Source organism: Lycium barbarum, chromosome 4 (assembly GCF_019175385.1).
Source record: "Lycium barbarum isolate Lr01 chromosome 4, ASM1917538v2, whole genome shotgun sequence".
Lineage (NCBI taxonomy): Eukaryota > Viridiplantae > Streptophyta > Magnoliopsida > Solanales > Solanaceae > Lycium > Lycium barbarum.
The window spans coordinates 134,702,062-134,713,731 of record NC_083340.1 but is presented as its reverse complement, the minus strand read 5'-3'; the positions used below and the strand labels follow the sequence as shown (position 1 = coordinate 134,713,731).

The 11,670-nt window shown below is 36.8% G+C and overlaps 1 protein-coding gene across 1 annotated transcript; it reads left to right on the top strand.

The window, feature by feature from the left end:
• Nucleotides 1–543: 543 nt before the first annotated feature.
• On the top strand, nucleotides 544–3,243 carry LOC132638634 (PLASMODESMATA CALLOSE-BINDING PROTEIN 5-like). Its single transcript, XM_060355447.1, has 3 exons — nucleotides 544–1,217; nucleotides 1,719–1,746; nucleotides 2,825–3,243. Exons 1-3 carry the CDS (start codon nucleotides 860–862, stop codon nucleotides 2,976–2,978), a joined length of 540 nt encoding a protein of 179 aa, XP_060211430.1. The 5' UTR covers nucleotides 544–859; the 3' UTR covers nucleotides 2,979–3,243.
• The last annotated feature ends 8,427 nt before the right edge of the window (nucleotides 3,244–11,670 follow it).

The following is an 11,670-nucleotide window of genomic DNA, read 5'->3' as shown; positions in this document are numbered from 1 at the left end:
TCCGGCGCACCAACGACACAGTAAAAGAATTTTAGTCTTAGAAAAAAGTAAAATATCAGAACACAAATGAAAAGGAGCTTATCTGTTTCCACCCATTCTCAATTTCAAAATGGAAAAATTAAGAGTCAGAAAGCTGACAAAGAACACTCTGGATTTCAGTAGACACGTAACATGAAATAATTCATCACACACTTGCATAAACTGAGTACCTTGTGTACCAGTCTGCATTTGTCGCCTTTTAACGTTCCTTTCCAAGAAATCTGTTCACTCTCTTTATCACTTCTCATCAGATGTGTAGCTAAATTTGAAGTTTCTAGTTTGATTTTTGATTTTTTAACGTTATTGAACTCTAAATTACAGTAAAAATTTGTACATAATCAATAAATTTCTTAAAATAAATACAGAATGAATTAATAGTCAAAAATATTTCTGAATTATTATTTTTTTCGCAGAGTTGTACACACTAACTATCAGCCGTTCTTCTTCCCACATCAACTATCACTATCTATGTATTAAAAAACACGTTGATATTTTTTACTTTAATTATCACCATCTACACAATTAGATATATTTAAACACATAAACAGTGATAGTTCATATCGAAAAGGAAACAACTGATAGTTGAAGACGTAAAACATAAAAAAAAAAAAAAATCAAATGTATTTTTGATCATTATATGTATAGAACTCAATCAAAATTACTAAATTTAATCGAACCCGCAACGTTGGCACTACCTTCCCCAGACAAAGGTCAAACTCTGACAGTAACTCACCCAAAGCTATTTTATACTTCAACCTCTTTCCTTTCTCAAAAATATCCACCAACTTTTCACTAACCCAAACCTTATAATCCCACAAAAATGTCTCCTAAATTCTTCTTTTCTCTCATTCTATTATCTCTAATCTCCGCCCTCTCTGCATCCCTTGGCAGCACCGCCACCCACAGCGGCGCTGTCGGGGGAGGGGCGGAGACAGTGGAGTTATGGTGTGTGGCAAAGAACAATGCTGAGGATGCTGCTCTTCAGTCCGCTATTGATTGGGCTTGTGGGCCCGGTGGAGCTAGTTGTGGGCCCATTCAGTCCGGTGGGCCATGCTACGACGCATCTGATATTCGACGAACGGCATCGTTTGCCTTCAATGATTACTTCCTTAAACATGGGATGACTGATGATAGTTGTGATTTTGCTAGTTCTGCTGCTTTAACTTCTCTAAACCCAAGTGAGTGTTATTTCCATTGACTTGGATCATAATGTAATTTCATGAATTAATTCCTATTCCCTCCGGCCCAATTTATATGTCTTAGTTTCACTGGACACTTTCTTTAAATTTTGTGTTCTTAAATTTATCATGTATAATATTAGAGTTAAAGAGTTAAAAAATTTACTAAACATACAACTCTTTCTGGGACAGATAAAAAAAAAATAAGACACTTAAATTGGGCTTGTGGACTTGGTGGTGCTAGTTGTGGGCCTATTCAGTCTGGTGGGCCATGCTACGACGCTTCTGATATCCGGCGAACACCTTTGTTTGCGTTTAATGATTACTTTCTTAAACATGGGATGACTGATGATAGATGTGATTTTGCTAGTTCTGCTGCTCTAACTTCTCTAAATCCCAATGAGTGTTATTGTCAAAAGTTGGATCTTTATGTTGTATAATGTCACAACTTAGTTCTTTGATTTTTTTTTTTTCTAATTATTCTCGTTTTTTCTTATTCAGGTCATAATGGTTGTAAATTTCCATCAAGGTAATACTTTCATTTCTGGTGATAGGTCCTAACTTATTACTCCCTTGTCTCATTTTAAGTAAAAGTATTACTGTTTGAGGAGTCAAACAGTTTTTTTTTTTTTTTTTAACTATAATTTTCTCCAACTTTTTTTAAAATACTTTGAATGATTAGCCATGTTGACTTGTAAGTTTTAGTTTTTTAAACATTGAAAAATATATACCCAAATTCATAAATCGAACCGAATGTTTTTGGTGCACTACACCTACTTCTAATACAGTAGATTTGACACTGGTGCAAAAGTAGATCTAACGGATTCGGGGAATTTAACTGCAACTAATGCTTTCAATCAAGACATGTATACATTTTATTTTAAAAAAATGTACATACATAGATTATAGTATTAATTTTGAATTCGCATGTGAACAGTGCTGTGTGGAATGTGCCAATTCATATATTGCATTGTCACCGAATCTGAAGAAGAATTAAGAATAAACTGCATTTGCTTAAACTTTGTTAACGTGACTCAGCTTTTGATGATCACTTCTATGCATGCTTACTATACCTTGATTTCTTTATATGCCATGTTATCGGGTAACTTTAGTAGGCACAACTTCACTCGAAACATTGATCAGGTATTCCAGCATGGTTCATACTGAAAGGATGGTATTAAAAGCTATTGCTACACGTAGTGATTCTTATCAAAGTAAGACAGGATTAACGAGGCTGTTCAAACAGGCATAGGCCATCTAAACGGAATTCCGTAGCAGGGTTATGGATTTTCCGTTTATGGGGTAGTATGAGATCCGTAGTCGGAGAGAAAATCACCAGTTTGATTGAACACGCCGCCAAACAAATTTTACCTCTTATTATAGTGTGTGCTTCTCTGTGTGGGTGGGGGCACATGCAGAAGGAAGTTTGAGCTTGATGCAAATGGCTAGCCTCTTGTATAATATAGATACTTATTTGAATAAACTAAGTATAACTTTGCAAGTAGATGCAGCTTGTTTTTACAATTGTTAGAAAAAGTTCTTTTAACCAAAGTCCCCCTAAAAGACATTCCTGAACCTTTGCCAATCGATCTGGTTCGTTGTTGCAGCTTGAGTAGGAGTACCGGAAGCTTTAATGGATCAATAACGCCAGAGTTAGGTCAAGCTTCAGAAGATTTAAGTAGCAGCACTTCTACAATCAGCTGTTGGATTTTCGCCTCTATGTCTATTAATCTAATGTCTGCAACCCTGCTAATTTTGTGACATATAAAATTTTGATTCTCTTGTATGTAGTTGTAGAATTTAACAAGTTGTTTTGTAGAGAAGTTCATATCCTCAAGGTAACTGGTGCTGGTTCCACGGCCTCTGCAGCATTATGAATTAGTACTGGTATCGATCAAATAGTCCTCTGATTAATAAGTATGTTAGCCAAAAGCTAGAATTTTGATTTTTTTTTAAAAAAACATTTTGTGAAATATGAAGCTATGTTTGTCATTGCATATGAAATGTAGTGGTTATATTTAATGAATTGTTAGTGTGCCTTTTAGTTTATATCTGTATCTGCTTGAGTTCTAGGTGGCCCCATTTAATCAAGTGTTACTAATGGTCTCATACTAATCAGAGCTCAACAGGTAAGGTTATCATACTTATCAGACCTCAACAGGTAAGGTTAATTATGACTCAGTCATATGGATATGTAAAATACAGGATTTCCGATCCTAGCAGGAAAGGGAGGGAAAAACATACTCAATTTAAGGTGTTACTATACTCGATCTCATAGATACATATAAAATTCTTAGGAAAATCGTATTCGATGAAAGTCGTATGTACAATTTGGAAGGAATCCTATCTTTCGAGATTCATCCTACAATATAGGGTAAAAAAGCTAAAATAAGAGAGTTTAGCCCTTATAAAAAGAAAGCTGATCCTTGAGCCCCTTTTATGTCATGTCGAGGTACTACGGAAAAAAATAGCAAAATTTGATCCAATTTATCATAATCGATTAGTTAACGTGCTGGTTATTCATTTTTTGGAACACGAAACAAAAAAACATTGCCTTAAATAAACAAAAAAATAATACTAAAGAATACTATTAAATAAATTTACATTAACCATTAATCCAAGATATTTTAAATTTTAATCTTGCTTTTACATCATATGGTTCCTACAGGCCGCCTTCCTCCTCTTTCTTTGGGTAGTGGATAGGAGTAACTGTTCCTTTTACCTGTGGCGTGCATAAATTTTGTGCAAATAGTGTCGGTTTTTGTTTAGAACTATACTTGTATCTTAAATTGATGTTTACTTGCATTATTTTTCAAGAGATGCTGACATATTATATATATATATATATATGCCTATTAATTTACTAGAAACATATGTTTTACTTGTATCAAGATACGAGTTGGTTTCCTACAATCAGTGATTCAGCAAACTTAAGTACTTCTGCAGAATTAAAAGCAGAAGGCAACTGACATTAAGAAATCAGGAAGTACTTGTGAACTGATGGTCTAGTTCCATATAGTGACAATTACTGACAAATTCAATCCTAATCTTTTTTAAGTGTTGAAAGAGCATCCTCTATGCTAATTCTTGCATCAGGTGTCATTATAGTGCAACTCAAAGCTAATTCCATGATAGATGACAAACACCGCATCTTTGCATCAATTTGTTTATCCCCTGACTGTACCAAATTAGAATCCATCACCTTATGAATTTCACTCGGAAAAGAATCACTAACCCAACAACATATGCTCAAGTCTCCGGTAAATATTTAATCACTTGGTCTCCTTCTTGTAAACGTCTCCATCACCACGATGCCAAAACTATAAACATCACAATTTGTGGATACTGTTCCATCTTTTCCATACTCTGCAATCATGGTAAACAATAATCAAAAGAACTTCCTAGTTGCCAAGAAACGTGTTAAAATTGAGAGTACCGATCGATATCTAGGAGAAATAACTGTTTTGGGTATTCTAAGGATATGAGGAAGCTTTAAAAAACTTTAATACCTGGAGCAATATATCCAATGGTTGCAATTGTCCCTGTTTGAACAAAAGTCTCCCCTGCACCTAACAATTTCGCAATGCCAAAATCACTGACTTGACGCATGACCAACCATTTCTTGATCAAGCAAGACATTACTTGGCTTCAAGTCACAACTATTGCAGATGCAACATCTATCATTATATCTATTCTCTGCAACATGTCTAAGAAAAAGTTATGACAATATAGCCATTTTTCAAGTGTCCCATTCAGCATGTATTCTAATACTAATGCTTTGAAATCAAGGTTGGAGCAACTACTGATGACTTTAGTAAGATTTCGATGGCGGAGGTTGCTCAGCATCTCACACCCCATATCACAACTTTTGAATGCACCCTCCAATTGCACATTAAATACCTTTGCTGCCAAAAGAGTACCATCCTTATGTATCCCTTTGAAGACCTTGTGGAAACTCCTGTTACCAAGCAAGTTGCTTTCACTAAATCCTTCTATTGCTTGTTCAAGTTCATAGTAGGAAATTCTTTCATGACCTGTTACTAGAGAGACATCTGCTTGACTTGCATTCTTCCTTTTGTTTCACAATCTTAAAAATACATATGCCAGGGCTAATGCAAGAAATAGCAGACCCACTCCAAAAAGGACGTACAAAACCAAGATTGCCTTCTTTCTCTTGGGAGATTTGATGACACATGGTGACACATGAAACTTAGAATCACCAATCACCACAGAGCGCATCATTAGACAAGAAAGATTGACCTCTGGCTTTTGCAAAAGGCCCACCCACGGGAAACTCTCCACTGAGCTCATTGAATGGGAAGTTCAAGTATTTTAAATACAGAAGAGCTTCTAATGACTTTGGAATTGCACCATTAAGATTGTTATTGGACAACTCCAAAAATTCCAAGGCCGTCATTTTTTCAAAAGAATCTGGAATAGGCCCATCTAACCTATTATGTGCTAGAGAAAGATTAACCAATTTATCTAGACCCCCTAGAGTGCTAGGGATCTTACCGGCAAAACCATTTTTGGACAGATTAATGAGTGTTGAGGCTTTTAAATTTCCAATCTCCACGGAAATTTGCCCACTTAATAAATTGGATGAAACAGTAAATGCTATGAGATCTAGAAGGATCCCCAAGCTTGCTGGTAAGCTCGAATTCAGCCTGTTGTAAGCTAGACGAAGATACCTCAAACTAGTAATGTTCCCTAACCATGGTGGCACTGAACCAGAAAGCTGATTTTCTGACAAGGATAATGCTCTAAGATTCTTTAATTTTGCAGATAACATCTGGTATGATTCCCTCTATCTTGTTGCTTTGTAGGTAAAGTTGCTGCAGTTTCAGCATGCCTTGGACAATTTTTGGAATGTGTCTGGTCAACTCATTTTTTGACAACTCCATCCTTATCAAACCAGTAAGATTACCAATATCTTCAGGAATGACGCCTTTCAGTTTAGAATCCCGTCCTTGGAATGTTTCCAGAGAATCAGAGAGATTCCCAAATGATGTAAGGAAAAACCCGTTCAAGGGATTTTTAGCAAAAGTAATTTCTCTCAATTTCCTACAGTTTGTCAAAGATGTCAGGAACATCAATGCTGAATCACTGACAAAATTATTCCCCCCAAGTTCAAAATCTCAATTTATTCTAAGTCACCAACTGATTCAGGGCTGGAAGAAGACCAGTTGGTTGCTAAGATGTTAGGATCAGAAGAACAAATGTGAGATTTGAAGGCAAGAAGAGCCGCTTCATCATTGCTAATATTGGGAAACGTAGAAAGTGAATTTTGGTCATGAAACCGAATAATAACTGCAAGAGCAAAGAGAAGATTGAAGCTTCTGCCCATACCTATAACAATGCGGTTTCTCTTTTTCCTTTTTGAGCTAAAACAAGAACGTTCGGGTTTTGCAGTCCTGAACTTACCTCAATGGTGCAGCAACTCTATTAAAATAGCGTGTCTAGGATTCCTAGTCTATTAGCTGTTGGAATTTATAATTTTGACTTTCTTCCTTTCTCTTCAGTTATTCATATAAAAATGTAGCGCCACCACAAGTGACCAGAAAGTATAGGACATTCAGTTTGACATTTTTGGCACATCTCATATAGGTAAAAGAGACTTGTTGCGTGTGGAAAATCGAACTTGCTTCATCATGTAGTCAAGAATATCACATTGATGTAGGGTCGCTAATGCCATTTTCCAGTTTTCCACTCATGGCGTATAAATATGGCTACTGATTCTCGGGAGTTAAATGGTCATTCATCAACTTTTTAAAATTATTTAGTAAAGTCATTTATCTTTTTCTTTTGTTTTAACAAATTCAAGCAAGTACATACAATAATCTTAGAAAAGTAACAATTGGTGAAAAGCCACTTTAAGAGTGAGATAATAGGTCCAAAATTAGTCCCTTAAGTTTGTGCTTTGAATTAAAATGGTCCTCATCTTTAACATGAAACACTAATAATCCTTCAACTATGAAATTAGCCTAAGAATACATTTTGTTGCTTACATCATTTTTGTATCCAACTCATTAGTACAACACCCTTATTTTAAGCTTCTGTATAAAATATTGGTTATCTAAGAGGCATGTCATCAAAACAATTATAGAAAAAGCAATCATAAATTAATTGCTACACAAAGTCAAAGCTCTTTATACTGATCTTTTGACAATATCAATTGCTAGTAACTTTCCTGGCAATGATAATTTCTCCTATAGAACGATGAGATCAAATTTCAACCCTCGTTTCTTTTCTTCCATGTTGGTCATAGTAATATTACATGGCACCAGACTTGACTACCATTTAGTCTTTAGTTCAAAAGTAAAAATATTGTCACTTAATGACAGAAAACTGTCAAAAGTAAGAATATTGTTCAAAAGAAATTACTTTAACTAATGCATAATGTTATTCCAACATAAATTAGTACTCAATTTTTTAACAAAGTGCTGCATTATTGAGGAATGGAGAACTGGAAAATGGCATTGGTGATCCCACATGGTTTTACGGGATGTGCCAAAAACGTCAACCAGAAAGTCCTATTCTTTCAGGTCACTAGTGGAATGTTCAATCATGATACTAAATTCAGTAGACACCAATATACTGTTGTTAGTTTCTCAGTTTTTTTTTTTTTTTAATTACTACAAATTGTATTGTATTAGTGAAAGTCGATCAATTTGTCAAAGTAAATCAAAGTCCACTCTACCCCGCCACAGACGGATATTTTTGACAGGATGGTTTCGTCATAATTGTTTTTATGACATTCACACTGTAATTTGCAATTGATGAATTAAGCAGTGGATCAAGATAATCCTTGAAGAGCCCAAAATTACGAATAAATGAACACAGAGGAAGAAACGGTCCCAACAACTTATGGAGAACTAGCAAACTCTAGACATACGCTATGTGAAACACGTTTGAAGTCCAAATATAAGTCTAACATAAATTCTATTGAGGTAAGCCTGGACTAGAAAACTGGAAAATGGCATTGGCGACCCTACAGGCTTAGCTTCATATCTCTTTGCCTTTATGAGGTGCTAAAATCGTCAACCTGGAAATCATATACTTTCTGGTAAGTTGTGGTGTTGCATTTATAAGTTAACTATATGATGAAGCAAGTGCCATATTCCAAATCAGGATTTAAACCCAAAGTTGCCCCAAGTTTTGTGAAATGTGAATCTCTGTTTGTCAATGCATATGAAAGGCAGTGGTTATATTTCAAATGAATTGTTAGTCTGCCTTTAGTTTCTATATGTATCTGCTTGGGTTCAAGGTGGCCTTTTCTAATCAAGTGCTACTAATGGTCTCATATTAATCAGGCTGGCTCAACAGGTAAGGTTAAGGTGTGAAAAACTTTAAATTTGAGATTCAAATAAATTGAAATCTAACAATACTGTCAAATATAACTGGGCTTGAAATTTAAGCACAAAAGGCAATTTCTTCTAATTTACCTGCTTTCTGTCAGGAGAAGAGGAATGTTAACAGTAAGGGGTCGTTTGGTTAGCGGTTTGATAGGAGTTATCCATGTATTAATACTAGCATAACTTTATACATTGTGTTTGGTCACAAAAATGGAGAAAATAATCTCCACATAGAATCTAGCATGAGTGATTCAATGTGTGGTTGGTTTTTCTTTTTCCCCATAAAATATAGCATTGCTAATACAATGTTTGGCTCATGTTTTTCTTTTTTGCATGACTAATGCATGTACTATAAGTTATGAGGAAATTTATGTACTATTTTATGCAGGGCAGAAGATGGAATAACTAATACATGAATAAATAAACCCTGCATAACTAATCCTACATTAAATACCTGCATTAAATACTTGCATAACTAATCTGTGCATTACTAATACCTACGTAACTCTTATTACCTGCAACCAAACGACCCCTAAGATCAATGATTGTGCCTTAACAAGACATCACATATGACCGGGTTACCTGGAGGCAAGGTTTCTCATATTTTTAAGTTGGATTCAGCACTTTCCCTATAAAAAAATCTTGGGAAAAACTAAGATGATGAATAAAGATTACAAATTATGTTACTGAAATTCAACAACTAAGACTATAACTGGTCATGGAGCGGGCACAACTGAACCTCTACACAATGGACAAATCTTTTTCCTCAGCAACCACTTCTTGATGCAGTCCACATGAAACTCGTGTTCACATTGAAGTCTTCCTATAGTATCTCCATTTTGATACTCAAGCTGGCAAAACCAATAAACTCAGTTAGCACACAAAAGAAAAAAAGAAAATCAAACTCTATATAATCAACTGCTTATTTTGTAAGAAAAAGGAAGCAAAATTATGATTTTTTTTGTTTTTTGTTACATACTATGCAGATTGCACATGTTTCTGGCTCATTAGCAGCTCCTGGATCTGGACGCTTGCCGAGATCTATATCCATTACAGGAATATAATGTGTTTACCCCGAATTTAGGTAAGAATTGAATTTGTAAGTGAGGTATAGGATATGTGGATAACTTTAATCTATTTTGGGTTTATGAGAAATATTTATGGATTTGCGTGCTATGATACGTATATATGAATATACATTAATGCCTTGGAAGAATATGTTGCTATAGATGATTAAGCTAATGGTGTTAGAGGAATAAGCAAAAACCACAAAGATCCACTGATTCGGACTAAAGAGAGAGAGATAATGCTTTAATATATCTTTGCTATTACAATGTTCTAGATCTCAAAAAACCAACCCCTAAAAGTAGGGAAATGTCCTCTATTTCTAGTTTTTGCCTCACGGGCCTTTTCACACAAAGCCTTTTTTGGAATAAAGAAACCCTAAAAGGAGTAGATAAGACGGTACGGTCTGACACCCGTACGGTTGTCATTACAAAATGGCAGAACGGTCTTGACGCGTGGCTGCTCTGCAACTGATAAACCGGACTAACGGCCACGTTCAATCTGGACACGGAGAAACCGAGCTAACGACAACGCAGAGTTTGGTCCGGAGACACCGGACCAACAGATTTACTTCTCTTTTCTTCATCAGCCACATCTGGTGCAATCCCCCTTCCGAAGAAAAGACTGATCATACTCGTGCTCATTTGATCTTACCCCCGACCCTGGTGTCACCGGTCTTGCGCATATCTGATTTTTACCATATACAGATAGTCCCCACACTTTCCGGACCGGAGTTTTACCGGAGTAATGGGAAGTGGATAAGTCACAAAACCGGTGGTTTCGCAAGCTCGCTCTTATCTTTAAATTTTGGCGGGAACAGTTGTGTCCCGTCCCTCTGCCATCAGCCACGTGTCTCATCCCGAGTGGCCGACTTCGGTAACCGCCGTAATGCATGTCTCTTCAAATCACGTCTCATTAATTATGGGACACGTGGCACCTCCCGGTTGGCTGGCCTCTGTAACCGTTTCAGTCCCCCATGCCTATATAAGGCTTTTAACCCCTTCATTTTACCACTTTCACTTCACCTTCTTACTTCTCCACTTCTGATCGTTTTCCTCTCCCATTTTCTTACTTGTTTCAATCGTGATCATCTCTTTTTCTCGCTTGTTTTGATCATAAAAATAGACCAACTTTGCCGACTTTTCCATTGCTGTTCTTTGATCGAAAATGTTGTTGTGTTTGTTCTTTCATCTCGTCACTTTGGACTTTTTCAACTGCCTCCTTAATCCTTCTTACACTTTCAATTTGTTTCGTATTCTACTTCGAATTCATCAATCTCCTTTACCATATCTTCTAAATGTCTACCAACACCGAAACTGCCTCTCAGGATGTTCCCTCGGTTTCTTCTCAAGGAGCCGAGCCAACCTCACAACCCAAGGGAAAAACCGTCGTTGAGCCCACCGCTTTGGACATAGTACTGTCCAAACCCAACTATAACAAAGAATTTGAAGTCGAGAAGCCTTCTCTGGTTGCGGATAGAGGGTTTGATGTAAGGCGATATCCTTCGTCCATTACCGAGGATAAACTTGACCAAGTCCGGGCTGATTGCGGATGGGATAACGGTCCGGTGCAAGTGTTCGCCCCCGGCCCCGATAAATCCATCACCGATCATAAGGAGGGCTTCTTGTATGTTTACACCTATCCCTTTACTCTCAAGCTAAACCCCCTAATCGACTTGGTTATTTTGGATATGTACCGGACATGCAACGTGACCTTGGCCCAAATTGGTCCGATAATCTGGAGGACCGTGGCCTACATCCGGTTGTTGGCCAACAATGTAAAAAGGGAATTTATGATGACACATTTCATCCATTTATATTCCCCGAGGCTATTCCGAGGGGGCGTGATAAAGCTCGCCAAGCGAGGTCGGAACCCGATCTTTTCGAAGATGGATGAAGATAGAGACCGAGGTTGGTTAGAGCGCTACGTCCGGGTGAGGACCGCGGACATTATTCCGGCTGATTATATGCCCTTTCCGAAGGAGTGGAACGATAAACGTAAGTTTCTCAGTTCTCCCTTCGATAATTAATCTT